Source organism: Sus scrofa, chromosome 5, assembly GCF_000003025.6.
Source record: "Sus scrofa isolate TJ Tabasco breed Duroc chromosome 5, Sscrofa11.1, whole genome shotgun sequence".
NCBI classification, from domain to species: Eukaryota; Metazoa; Chordata; class Mammalia; order Artiodactyla; family Suidae; genus Sus; species Sus scrofa.
Genome location: NC_010447.5, coordinates 18,070,309 through 18,082,410, shown reverse-complemented (window position 1 = coordinate 18,082,410; position 12,102 = coordinate 18,070,309). Strand labels below are relative to the sequence as shown.

The 12,102-nt window shown below is 53.2% G+C and overlaps 1 protein-coding gene across 2 annotated transcripts; it reads left to right on the top strand.

Moving 5' to 3' along the window:
• On the top strand, positions 292–6,530 carry KRT3 (keratin 3). Of its 2 annotated transcripts, XM_021093107.1 has the most exons (10): positions 292–601; positions 656–951; positions 1,955–2,175; positions 2,710–2,770; positions 3,122–3,217; positions 3,499–3,663; positions 4,103–4,228; positions 4,530–4,750; positions 5,102–5,136; positions 5,842–6,530. In XM_021093107.1, exons 1-10 carry the CDS (start codon positions 292–294, stop codon positions 6,186–6,188), a joined length of 1,878 nt encoding a protein of 625 aa, XP_020948766.1. In that variant the 3' UTR covers positions 6,189–6,530. The 2 variants fall into 2 exon arrangements, with proteins under 2 accessions (XP_020948766.1, XP_001929315.4); XM_001929280.7 differs by having other exon boundaries at positions 292–951.

Below are 12,102 nucleotides of genomic sequence, written 5' to 3'. Positions count from 1 at the left end.
CCATGCCAGGCACCACCCCCTGCCGAGTAAGCCTGCCACCTTAGCACTTTTACCAATTCAGATTATTTTTAAGGTGTGTTTAGTAGCCTGGAACAAACTTATTGCCTTGAAGGCAAACCCAACCCATGATTACTTGAAATTAATTATCGCTCCTTCGTTGGAGCCCAGCAGCCTCCTAGATGTATATAAAGGGATTTATTCCACACCGGTCTTCAGTTCCCTCCTCTCTTCCTCTGGCTCTCAGTGGCCCTGCTTAACTCTCGCACTTTCCCTTCAACGAGTCGTCTCACCATGAGCAGACAAGTCTGCAAGACATCTGGCGGCAGGAGCCAGGGCTTCTCTGGCCACTCGGCCGTGATCTCCGGCAGCAGCAGGATGAGCTGTGTGGCCCGTACCAGGGGAGCTGGTGGAGGGGCCTGCGGGTTCCAGAGTGGAGCAGGCGGCTTCGGCAGTCGCAGCCTCTACAACCTGGGTGGCAACAAGAGCATCTCCATCAGTGTGGCTGGAGGCTCCCGGGCTGGTGGCTTTGGGGGAGGACGCAGCAGCTGTATCAGTGGCTTTGGGGGTGGCTATGGAGGTGGCTTTGGTGGTGGCTTTGGTGGTGGCAGAGGAATGGGAGGTGGTTTTGGAGGGGCTGGTGGTTTTGGAGGAGTAGGTGGTTTTGGTGGAGCTGGTGGTTTCGGTGGAGCTGGTGGTTTTGGTGGAGCTGGTGGTTTCGGTGGAGCTGGTGGCTTCGGCGGGCCTGGTGGCTTCGGTGGGCCTGGTGGCTTTGGTGGGCCTGGTGGCTTTGGCCCAGGTGGCTTCCCTGGGGGAATCCAGGAAGTGACGGTCAATCAGAGCCTCCTGCAGCCCCTCAATGTGGAGATTGACCCCCAGATTGGGCAAGTGAAGGCCCAGGAGCGGGAGCAGATCAAGACCCTCAACAACAAGTTCGCCTCCTTCATTGATAAGGTGAGGAAGCTTTGACCCGCCTCCATTTCTAGGCTGGGAACTTTGGGTTTGAGATTTATATAGTGGTTAGGATCAATCCCGAGGGGGCCAGGTTGGAGGGAGAGGGCTAAGGCAGCATTCTGGGCTCTGTGAAGATGGAGCTTGTCCACGTGGTCATGTGAGCAAGAAAGACAACACTCCCCTATTTGGACCTGGACACCCCCAGGTCCTGCTTGTGGGCCTCTCGGCTTCAGTCTCCCACCTGTTGCCTTATGAGTCTGGGCAGGGCGTGCCGGCAGAGTGGGGCAAAAGCCAGGATCTCTGGCAGGAAAGGTTCTGACCCAGGACTGGGGGCTTTTCAAACATGAGCTGTCCTTTGGGACTTTCCAGGAGGTGGGTTCCCTCCCTGTCATTGTGCCAGGCAACGGAGGTGGGTGCCCTGGAGAAGGGATTAAAGAGGCTCACGTGGAACCTGAGTCCTAGGGAGTGGCGGAGACACTGGCCACTCAGTCTGCACCCCAATCAACCTCATCAGAAAGAGGAGGGCACTTGGTGGCCTCTTTCCCTTCCCGATGATGACAGCATTTCAACAGTATCAGTTCTCAGGGATTCACAGCCTTTGAAGGGCTGGAGTGTCAGTGGTGCCTTAGATGGAAACGATGCTGTTGAGGTTTAAGCACCTTTTTGCAGCATGTACTGTATTTTTGGAAGTTGGGGTAGAGTCTTGGAGTCCCCAGGAATACCATGGGGTCATTTTGTACAATTCTTCTGCTTTTAGGCAGGGGCTACTTCCAGTTTCCCTGCCTGTCTCTCCTCCTTCTGTAACTTTCCAAGCCATGCTGCATCTTCAGTGGCCTGACTAATGTGACTGTCTGACAGTATCTTCTCCAGCTACAGTAGGAGCATCCTCGGTCTTTGTGCTGGGGGATGGGGCAACACAGAAGCCCAGTCCTGCCTGAGCCAAGGCCCCTCTGCTCCTCCGATCCAAGCGTTGCCTGATGTTGCTTCCTACAACGCATTGCAGGTGCGGTTCCTGGAGCAGCAGAACAAGGTCCTAGAGACCAAGTGGAATCTGCTCCAGCAGCAGGGCACAAATTCCATCACAGGCACCAACAACCTCGAGCCCCTTTTTGAGAACTACATCAACTCCCAGAGGAGCTACCTGGACAGCATCCTGGGGGAGAAAGGCCGCCTGGACTCAGAGCTGAGGAACATGCAAGACCTGGTGGAGGACTTCAAGAAGAAGTGAGTGACAGAGGCACAGGGAAGGGGGGAGATGCTGCGGGCTACCCTGTCGCAGAGTCCCAGCCCTCACTGCAGTCCCCTGCCCTCCAGGCAGTACTACCACTTAGCCTGCTCTCTTTATCTTCATGGAGGACAGCTTGGTTCATTGGGTTCACCTTCCCCCTCCTTTCCGAAGGATAGTCCTTTGTGGATAGAATTAAGAGGTTAGCGTTAGGGATGCACCTTCCTCATAAGTCAGGTTGGGGGACGATCTGGCTGCAGGAGCTGAAGGATGCTGGACCACCTCATGAGACAGTGACCAGGGACCTCGGTCTGCCCAGGACTTGGGATGTCTGGTGCTAAAACCGGAAGTCTGCCTGAACGAATGGGAATGGTTGGTCCTCCTAATTAACAGGGAGCTAGTGAGAGGGTGTTCATCTAAGACGGGGGAGGAGGACAGAGGAGGAAAGAGAGGCACCTTCAGAGTTTCAGAGAACAGTGGTGTTTATGACTACCTCAAACCCCAAACCCAGCGTTTCTTTTTCACTTTTCCAGATATGAGGATGAAATCAATAAGCGCACGGCTGCTGAGAATGAATTTGTGACCCTGAAGAAGGTAAGGGCTGTGCCTGAGATTCCTGGGGCTTGTAGGCACAGGCTTCCAGCTGGGTTGAAGAAATCGCCTTCCTTCACTGCCACAGAGCTGCCAAGTACAAGCAGTTGGAACAAAATGCCAGAAGCCAGGGGCATCTTAGTCTGGAGAGATCCCCAAAGAAGTCCATTCATTTTTAGCTTTTGAGTAGGACTGAACTTCTATCATCCCAGGGATGTGAATCATCCCTTTATGTGGAGACCCACCTTGGAAGAAGGACCGATCAGCCACAGCCCTGGTCCTCCTGACTCTTGCTGCAGCTGCAGTTTGCTGTCCCTTCTTTGGAGGAATAAGGCCTTTATGTTTCTTTCTTAGGACGTCGACGCTGCCTATATGAACAAGGTGGAGCTTCAGGCCAAGGTGGATGCCTTAAGGGATGAGATTAATTTCTTGACCACTCTCTACGAAATGGTGAGGATGTTTCCTATTAAGAGGGGGAAGGAGGGAGGGGGAGATGTTTTCAGATTTGATAGGGAGGGCCCAGAAAGTCTGAGCCTAGAGAGAAAGCCTCTTGTTGGGGCCTGGGGGAGGGGCTACAACAAGGGGGTTCTCTGTGGGGCTGGGGGGGCAGGCAGGGCAGATGCATATTCAGCCTGAGTCACTGGATGGGTCTCTTGATCAGGAGTCTCTCCCGGCCTCTGTGTGCTTGTTGCAAAGGCCCCGAGACTGAAAAGGCCCCTCTGTGTTGGCAGGAGCTGTCCCAGATGCAGAGCCATGTCAGTGACACATCCGTCGTTCTCTCCATGGACAACAATCGCTTCCTGGACCTGGATAGCATCATTGCCGAGGTCAAGGCCCAGTACGAGGAGATTGCCCAGAGGAGCAAGGCTGAGGCAGAAGCCCTGTACCAGACCAAGGTGGGGGTTAGCCACCTCTCTGAGGACCCACCGAGGGTCTTGGGGAGGCTGTGGCCTATGGGTTGGCTGGGTGGTGGTCATTGGGTGGCCCCTCTTGGCTCTCCTCTTTGGAGACATCCTTCTTATGGTTGTTCAGCTGCAGAAAGGGGTGCCCCCTGGGGGGAGGGGGTGCCCCCTGGGGGGAGGGGGTTCCACGGTGCCCTGCCAAGCCACATGGGACTGACTCCAGCTTGCTCAGGGACTGCAGGGTGAAAATCTTCTATGACAGCCCACATGTTCTTTTCCATGCTGCCTCCAAGGTGTGCCTGCAGATGCAGAATTCAGTGTCATTTAAACAAGTGCTTTCTCAGCACCTCGAAGTCGGGTGGGTGATGCTAAGGATGGAGAAACAGGTCAAGCAAAGCTGCATGAATTCCTTCCCTTCCCTTCTGTTCTCCAGTTGGGTGAGCTGCAGACCACGGCCGGCAGGCACGGGGATGACCTGAAGAGCACCAAGAGTGAGATCTCAGAGCTCAACCGGTTGATCCAGAGGCTGCGGGCCGAGATCGAGAATGTCAAGAAGCAGGTGGGCTGGCCATGGATGCTGGTGCCTAGGCTGATGGGTGAGGGGTGGGGGCTAGGATCTCAGGACTCCTGGTCTGGAGGGGACTCTTGGGGGTCCTCTCAGCGAGCACTAGGCTCCAGGAAGTTCAAAGACCAAGCCAGTCTAGATGGCTGGTGATACCCAGGGGACATATAAAGACAGACAGAGGTGCCAGGGAGTGGGTGAGGTTGCCTGGCTTGCTATGGGGTATCCATTCGAAGACTCAGAGAGCCTGGGACCTCCCTCCTGGGCTCATCCCTTCTCCTTCCTCCCCCTGCTCCAGAGCGCTAAACTGCAGACTGCCGTTGCTGATGCTGAGCAGCGTGGGGAGATGGCCCTCAAGGATGCCAATGCCAAGCTCCAAGAGCTGCGGGCTGCCCTACAGCAGGCCAAGGATGACCTTGCCCGGCTGCTGCGTGACTACCAGGAGCTGATGAATGTCAAGCTGGCCCTGGATGTGGAGATCGCCACCTACCGCAAGCTCCTGGAGGGCGAGGAGTGCAGGTGGGCCTCCACTTCCATCCCCTCACCTCCCCCAACCCAAGTCACCTGCTGAGGGCCAGATAAGTGGACCAAGTCAATGGGGTGAAGACTCTGCTGTATGAGAGAGGCCCCCACCTAGCAAAGGCCTTGCAAGGAAGCCCTTGACTTCGCCAGTTCACTTCCTCCACAGGTGGCCAAGTGCATGTGTAACCAAGGTGTGCAGGGGCTGTGTTATGGCCCCTGGAAGGGTGGAGAAAGGGTACTGACCCGCCAGGCTTCTGAGTTCCGTTCCAGTTGCTATTTGTCACTTTCATCCGAGGACTTGTGGGAAATTTGTTTTGCGATGGAGCTTTCTCTTGCTTTCTCATACAGGATGTCTGGAGAGTGCCAGAGTGCTGTCAGCATCTGTAAGTAGCCAAAGAAATCATGACCGTGAGAATTGATTCTGAAATATCTGTACTAATAAAGGGTGGTAAAAGACAATTTAAAAATATTTCTGGGGAGTTCCCGTTGTGGCTCATTGGAAAGGAATCTTACTAGTATCCATGAGGATACAGGCTTGATCCCCGGCCTTGCTCAGTGGGTTAAGGATCTGGCATTGCTGTGAGCTGTTGTGTAGTTTGCAGACTTGGCTTGGATCTGGCATTGCTTTGGGGTAGGCCAGCGGCTATGGCTGGACCCCTAGCCTGGGAACCTCCATATGTCTCAGGTGCGGCCCTAAAAAGACAAAAAAAAAAAAATTCTTTAGTGGTCAGAGGGGTCTTCTGGGGTTAGAAGGGGTAGCAGATATGTTTTTATAATCGTTCTGGGCTCAGGGCACTATTAGTAGGTTGCTCTGGCCAATCCGGACTATCTAATAGGAGCCCGTTAATGGGAGAAGTCCTGAATAATCTCCAAGGGGTCATCTGGAGTTGACCGTATGTAGAAAGAACCATTGGAAAATTCGTGACTTAACCCTGTGGGAGGTGAACACATCAGTGTATCACAAAGATCATTAGGTCCAAAGCCGCCTTGATGGCCTCCTGATCATCCTGCGCCCCAAGGGATCATTAGCGATCATGGAGGGAGGTGGGTGCCCGGAGCTGATCGCTGTACTGTCCTCTCCCCTGCAGCCGTGGTCAGCAGCAGCAGCACGACGTCGGCCTCGGCAGGTGGTTATGGAGGCGGATTCGGCGGTGGCATCGGCGTAGGAGGCGGCGCAGGCGGCGGCTTTGGCGGGGCGGGCGGCAGCGGACTGGGGGGCGGCAGCGGTTTCGGCGGCGGCAGTGGCCTTGGCGGCGGCAGCGGCTTCGGAGGTGGCAGTGGCTTCGGCGGCGGCAGCGGATTCGGTGGCAGCGGCGGCTTCGGCTCTGGCTCCGCTGGGCGCTGCGGGGTCAGCGGCGGAGGCTTCAGCTCGGGCAGCAGCAGTCGCGGCGGCAGCGTCAAGTTCTCTCAGTCCTCCCAGCGCTCGTCCAGATAAATACCGCGCAGGGCCACCGCAGCCAGCCCAGCGCCTCGCGTCCCCATCTGCTCCTCCACTCCGACATCAGCAGCACCCTTGGCGCCCTTCCCCACCCCCGCCCCGGGGACCCGCTCTTTGGGGCCCGAAGACCAGGACCTCTTGTTCCTCCATCCAAATCCCCGACCAAGCACAGCCATGAGAATCTCGTGCTGTGGCTCCAGCCTGTGCCTGTGATTGTCCACGTGTGGCCTCAGCTACCACCTTCTGCTGCCCTTGGGGCTCCTTCCCTGGGCGGAATGGTCAACACGATTTTGATGTATATAACAACCAGGCCCCTCTGCCCATCCATTCTGTCGCCAATAAAATGCATTGTGTTTCACATCAGGCCTCTGAGTCTCTCTGGGTGCCTTTCTCCCGGCTGGACTGACTTCTTTCATCCTGTCCCACTTGGGCTGTGTGGTCCACAGGAGAGCTGGGTACCAGTCCTCTGAAACCCAGGCAGTTACTCCCTGCTGTCCATTATATATGGGATCTAAATGGGCAGGATCTGGTGGTTGATTTATTCTCTGAGCCCTGGGGGAGGGTGGGGGTACACTCCAGGAGTGTGGGGGGAAGTTCTTGGGGGAAGGTAGGACCGCACAGACATCCCTCTCCTTGCCTTCTCTCGTTTGGGGGAACCTAAGAAGGCTTGAGGTTCTCCAGCGCCTGGGGCCAGAGCATCTTTTCCTTGGAGCTGGTCCCCACTCCAGCTGACATCCTGGAAGCTTTTCCTGCATCAGGGGGCACCAGCAGCTTCTGGAGCTGCTCGAAGCCCAGGGCTGCAGGGATTTCCGGAGAGCCATCTATCTCAAAGTCTGGCCCACAAGCCCCTTCCCTGCCCCTGCCCCCCAGAGGGTTCCATGTCCATTAAGTCTTCCCTCTTTACTTTTTAAAAAATCTTCCATCTTTGAAGCACATATTGGAGGTTCGGAGAAGTCTCGTAGGAGAAAATACCTGTTAGTTATCTATAACCTGGAATTCTCCACAGAGGCCTCACCTTCCTGGTAAACAACTATTACCACCTCTCAGAAAATGTCCTGCTCCTGAGCCCTGTCTCCTTGGACTCTGAGCCCTCGAGCATTTGTGGCAGCAGAAGCTCCTAGCATCTGCCCTGCGCCACGAAGCCCTGACAAAAGGGTTCGTTGGCCTTGGGAGTGCCGTATGGAAGGTTATGGCTGGAAGGGACTCAGGGGCAAGGAGTCCAAGAACTTCATTTGCAAAGGAGAACAATGAACTCAGAGAGGTGGAGTGGCCTGCTTAGGGCCACAGAACATCCGAGGGGCTGAGCGGGGAGCACACCCTTGGAGTTCCCCCATCCGGAGCTCCTCCATGTCCCCACACTGCCTCTGAGGCTGCAGCTGCTCCCCTCCAGCCACCCCTGGCTGCCTGGGAACCCAGAGAACACATGGATGATGGAGTGGAATAGTTCGTCAGGCCAGGCCAGGGAAGTAATATTTCTTTCTTGGGCCAAAGCTGAATTTCTTTCGGAGAAGGGAAATGACAGTTAATAAAGAAAAATACAGCTACTGGAGCTTGAAGAATTCATATGGAGAGCGCATGCCCAGGCTCAGGGAAGTCAGGCAGTGGTCAGTTCTCCTTGAATCCCCCAGGAGGGCTCTGTGAATGGGGTGGAATTTAGAAGTTGTTGTTTCGTTTGGGGCTTTGGGGGCAGGAAGTTACCTTTTCTGGTTGGTACCAGGCGGGGGTGGGGGGTAGGGGAAGGACAGGTAGATGCAGAGACTCAAAGCCTGTCCCGGCTCAGAGGGCTGGCCCTGTGGGAATGGCTCCAGGTTAATTATGGGGCAGGTGCTTCACCCCTGGATGAAGTCATTAAAGGATGCTTTCCTTCCTTCTTTAAATCCATGTTCACTAAGTGTTTCTTCTCTGGTCCCGGCTAAATGTTACAGATGCATTGGTGAGCAAATATCATTTCTCATTTTCATAGAGGAGCTCAACAACGACAACTAAAAAGTAACAAACAAACAAATAAAGAAATCGGAGTCCCTTTATGGTTCAGCGGTTACAAACCCAACTAGTATCCATGAGGATGTGGGTTTGAGCTCTAGTCTTGATCAGTGGGTTAAGGATCCGGCATTGCCGTGAGCTATGGTGTAGGTCATAGATAAAGTTCGGACCCCGGACCTCAGCTGTAGGCTGGCAGCTGCAGCTCTGATTCAACCCCTGGCCTGAGAACTTCCATTTGCTGCAGGTGCAGCCTAAGAAACAAAAAAACAAATTAAAAAAATAAGCTGTGGTTAAGAGTATGAAGAGAAGAAACTGGATGCTGAGCTGGAGAAATAAGAGGACTTGTGAACGGATTGGACGTGTGGTTAGGGAGAGAGCAGATTCAACCACGATGCCCAGTTTCCCAGCCTGAGCATCTGGGTGGCTGCTGATGCCCTGCACTGAGGTGGAGTGGGGAGTGGGGCAGGATGGGTCTGAGGAAGGACTGCAGGAGCTCAGCTTTAGATAAGTGTGAGTTGCTCACAGAACAGCCAGGGGAGATTTCCAGATTACAGCTGGAGACGTGAGTGTGGATTCAGAGTGAGGCCTGTCAGGGCTGGAGACCCCGCATGTGGACAGCGTCAGCAGAGGGCTGGTTAGAATGGTCTCTAATGCCATGGGAACCTAAGAGAGAGGGGAGGGAAGAGGGCCCAGGTGAGCTCCCAGGAAGCCCAACATTCAGAATTAGGGAGAGGGACAGTGAGCCAGGCTATAGAGCCTGCCAAGCGTTCCAGAATACTTCCATCTTAGAGGTCAAGGGGACTCTAAATGGGCTCCAAGGGAAACCTGGATGGGGCCCAGTTTTCCTTGGGACACTGTCCACTGGTCTCAAGGCTCCTATTCAGACAGTGGCTTCTTGCCTTTGCTATTCCTCCCTGGACTAACTTATACCCACAGGCCCTTGTTCATCCTGGGGGAGGGTGTTTAGAGGAGACCCCTACTACCTAGCAGCAGGGGGGGTCCATGCAGCTTCTTTCTTTCTTTTTTCCATGGAACTTACATTCCTTTTAAAAAAAAATAAATTTTTGAGAGTTCCCATTGTGGCTCAGTGGGTTAAGAATCAAACTAGTATCCATGAGGATGCAGGTTTGATCCCTGGTCTTGCTCAGTGGGTTAAAGGATCTGGCATTGCCACGAGCTGTGGTGTAGGCCGCAGATGCGGCTTGGATCTGGCGTTGCTGTGGCTGTGGTGTAGGCTGGTGGCGACAGCTCTAATTTGACCCCTAGCCTGGGAACTTCCATATGTCACAGGTGTGGCCTTAAAAAGACCAGAAAAACAAACAAACAAACAAAAAAGAAAATAAATTTTACTGGAGTATAATTGACTTAGAAAGTTGTGGTAGTTTCAGGTGTACAGCAAAGTAAATCAGTTACCCAGATACGTATACCCGTTCCTGTTCAGAGTCTTTTCCTGCGCAGGTTATTACACAGCCTTGAGTAGATTAGCCTGTGCTATTCAGTAGGTCCTTGTTACCCATCAAAGGAGGGAGTCCTCAAGGGCCGTTCAGGAGGAATGTCACCATGGAGAGTGTGTGTCACTTCTCAGCTGTGTCACTGTCCCGGAGGAATGGCCAGGCAGGTGAGCTTGGTGCCAGGACCTGAGACCGAGGGAGTTAATCTGGATATTCTCAGCCTGGCCCTGACCACTTCTAATACAGACTGACAGCACCTCCAGGGACCTTCACCTGCTGCTGAGGGCTCCTCCTCTTCCTTTCATCTCAGCATAACTGACACCTCTTCTCTGTGGCGTTCTATGTTGATTTTGCTCTTAAGTCCCCGGCCTTGGGCTTGCTTGTACTTGAAGTTGCATTCTTTTTTTTTTTGTCTTTTTTGTTGTTGTTGTTGTTGTTGCTATTTCTTGGGCCGCTCCCGAGGCATATGGAGGTTCCCAGGCTAGGGGTCGAATCGGAGCTGTAGCCACCAGCCTACGCCAGAGCCACAGCAACGCGGGATCCGAGCCGCGTCTGCAACCTACACCACAGCTCACGGCAACGCCGGATCGTTAACCCACTGAGCAAGGGCAGGGATCGAACCCGCAACCTCATGGTTCCTAGTCGGATTCGTTAACCACTGCGCCACGACGGGAACTCCTGAAGTTGCATTCTTTGAGTAGGCAGCCAGTTGGTGCTGTGTTGTCCATTCCATTTCCCATGTTCTAAGGCCTGTTGTTTTGCACACAGGAGAACTCACAGAAATTGTTGACTACAGCTGACTTGTGTACCAGACCCTCAACCTGGATTTGGGGCCATGGGTCCATGATCAAGTATTTCCTTTGCTGGTTCTGCTTTGCTCCACCTCTCTCTTCCTTGGGCGTGGAGGGGTCCATCCTCCTGTGACAACACAGAAGACCCAACCTCTGTCTCCCCACCACACCCCCATTCCCATCCTTTCCTCTCTGCCTATCCCTTCATGCCTCAATTGGAAAATGTGCTCAAAACAGCACCTTACTCTTCTAAGAGCTTGTTGACTCATCTCTTGAGTTACAGAAACCAAGATGTGTTGTATTATTGTTATTATTTTTGCTTTTTAGTTACTCAATGGATTTTTATTACATTTATAGTTGTACAAGGATCATCACAACCCAATTTTATAGCATTTCCATCCCAAACCCCCAGCGCATCCCCCAACCCCCCAACCTGTCTCTTTTGGAAACCATGCGTTTTTCCAAGTCTGTGAGTCAGTTCTCTGTTCTGCAAAGAAGTTCATTGTGTCCTTTTTTTAGATTCCACATGTAAGTGATAGCCTGTGGTGTTGGTGTCTCACTATCTGACTGACTTCACTTAGCACAATACAAGATGTGTTTTTAGATTTTAGGTTATTTCCTTCTGTCTTCTCCTGGGATGTCGGCTATGTGCCAGAGGAATTATCAACAGTGACCTAGAGCTTGAGGCATTTCTAACAGTTTTATCAGCTTTCCATAATTATTGCCCACCTCCTGGCATGGAACAGCTTTCCCTGGGCATATGTGCACATACCTTGGCTAGCTGCCCTCTGAGCACGGCCGCTCTTTCCTTGTAGGTCTGAGGGTGAGTGTACCAAGTACTCAGAGGCTGAGAACGACTTTCTGGTTCTGAGAAAATGAGTCGTGTTCAGGGGCTGTGTAGGGAGGAGATGGCACAGGAAAGGGAATATGGTGGCACCTTCTCAGGGATGTGAGGCTGGACGACCCTTTCTGAGGAGTGGGATTTCCAAATGTCATCCTGAGGCTGATGGCCAGAACCTAGGATTGTAGGGATCATCACCAGCAGTGACCAGCATTCTTGCATCAAATATCAAGACTGGGACATATGACACAACAGAAACTCCCCCTGCCCTTAGCCACACCTCTCTGCAACATCTCCTCTTCCCCAGGGTCTGTGATGCTACAATCTCTTCCTCATGGAAACTACAGCCAAGAAAGGGCCCAGGTAGACATCATCAAGTTAGGAGTTTGTTTCTGAGCCCACCCCAACATCTCACTAGTGCCTTTTGTTCCCTTGCACGTGAACTCTACCTTGCTTCCCTTCAGCTCTTTTTTTTTTTTTTTTCTTCACTAAACTGCAATACGTCATGTTGCATTTGGCTCTATGAGTTTGGTAGAATAACAGGGACCCATGGTGTTTGCTGAGTCAGAGGGCAGCATGCTGGAAATGTGGCCTGCAGGGAGTCATCTTAGGAGCTGTGTGTAGAGTGAGTGAGAGATGAGAGAATGGGGTGCTGAGGGAGTCTCTGGGGTTAAGCCAACTGCATCAGACTTTACAATCTTCCCAACTGCCCCGAAGTGCTCACTCTTTCTGGATTCATCCCAAGGCAGGTTACGCCCTGGGGCTGGCATGTGTTGTGTGCGGACTTCAGTGGTCCTTGCCAAGAGTTCCAAAGGGCTCAGTAATAGCCAACTGGCTAACATCAG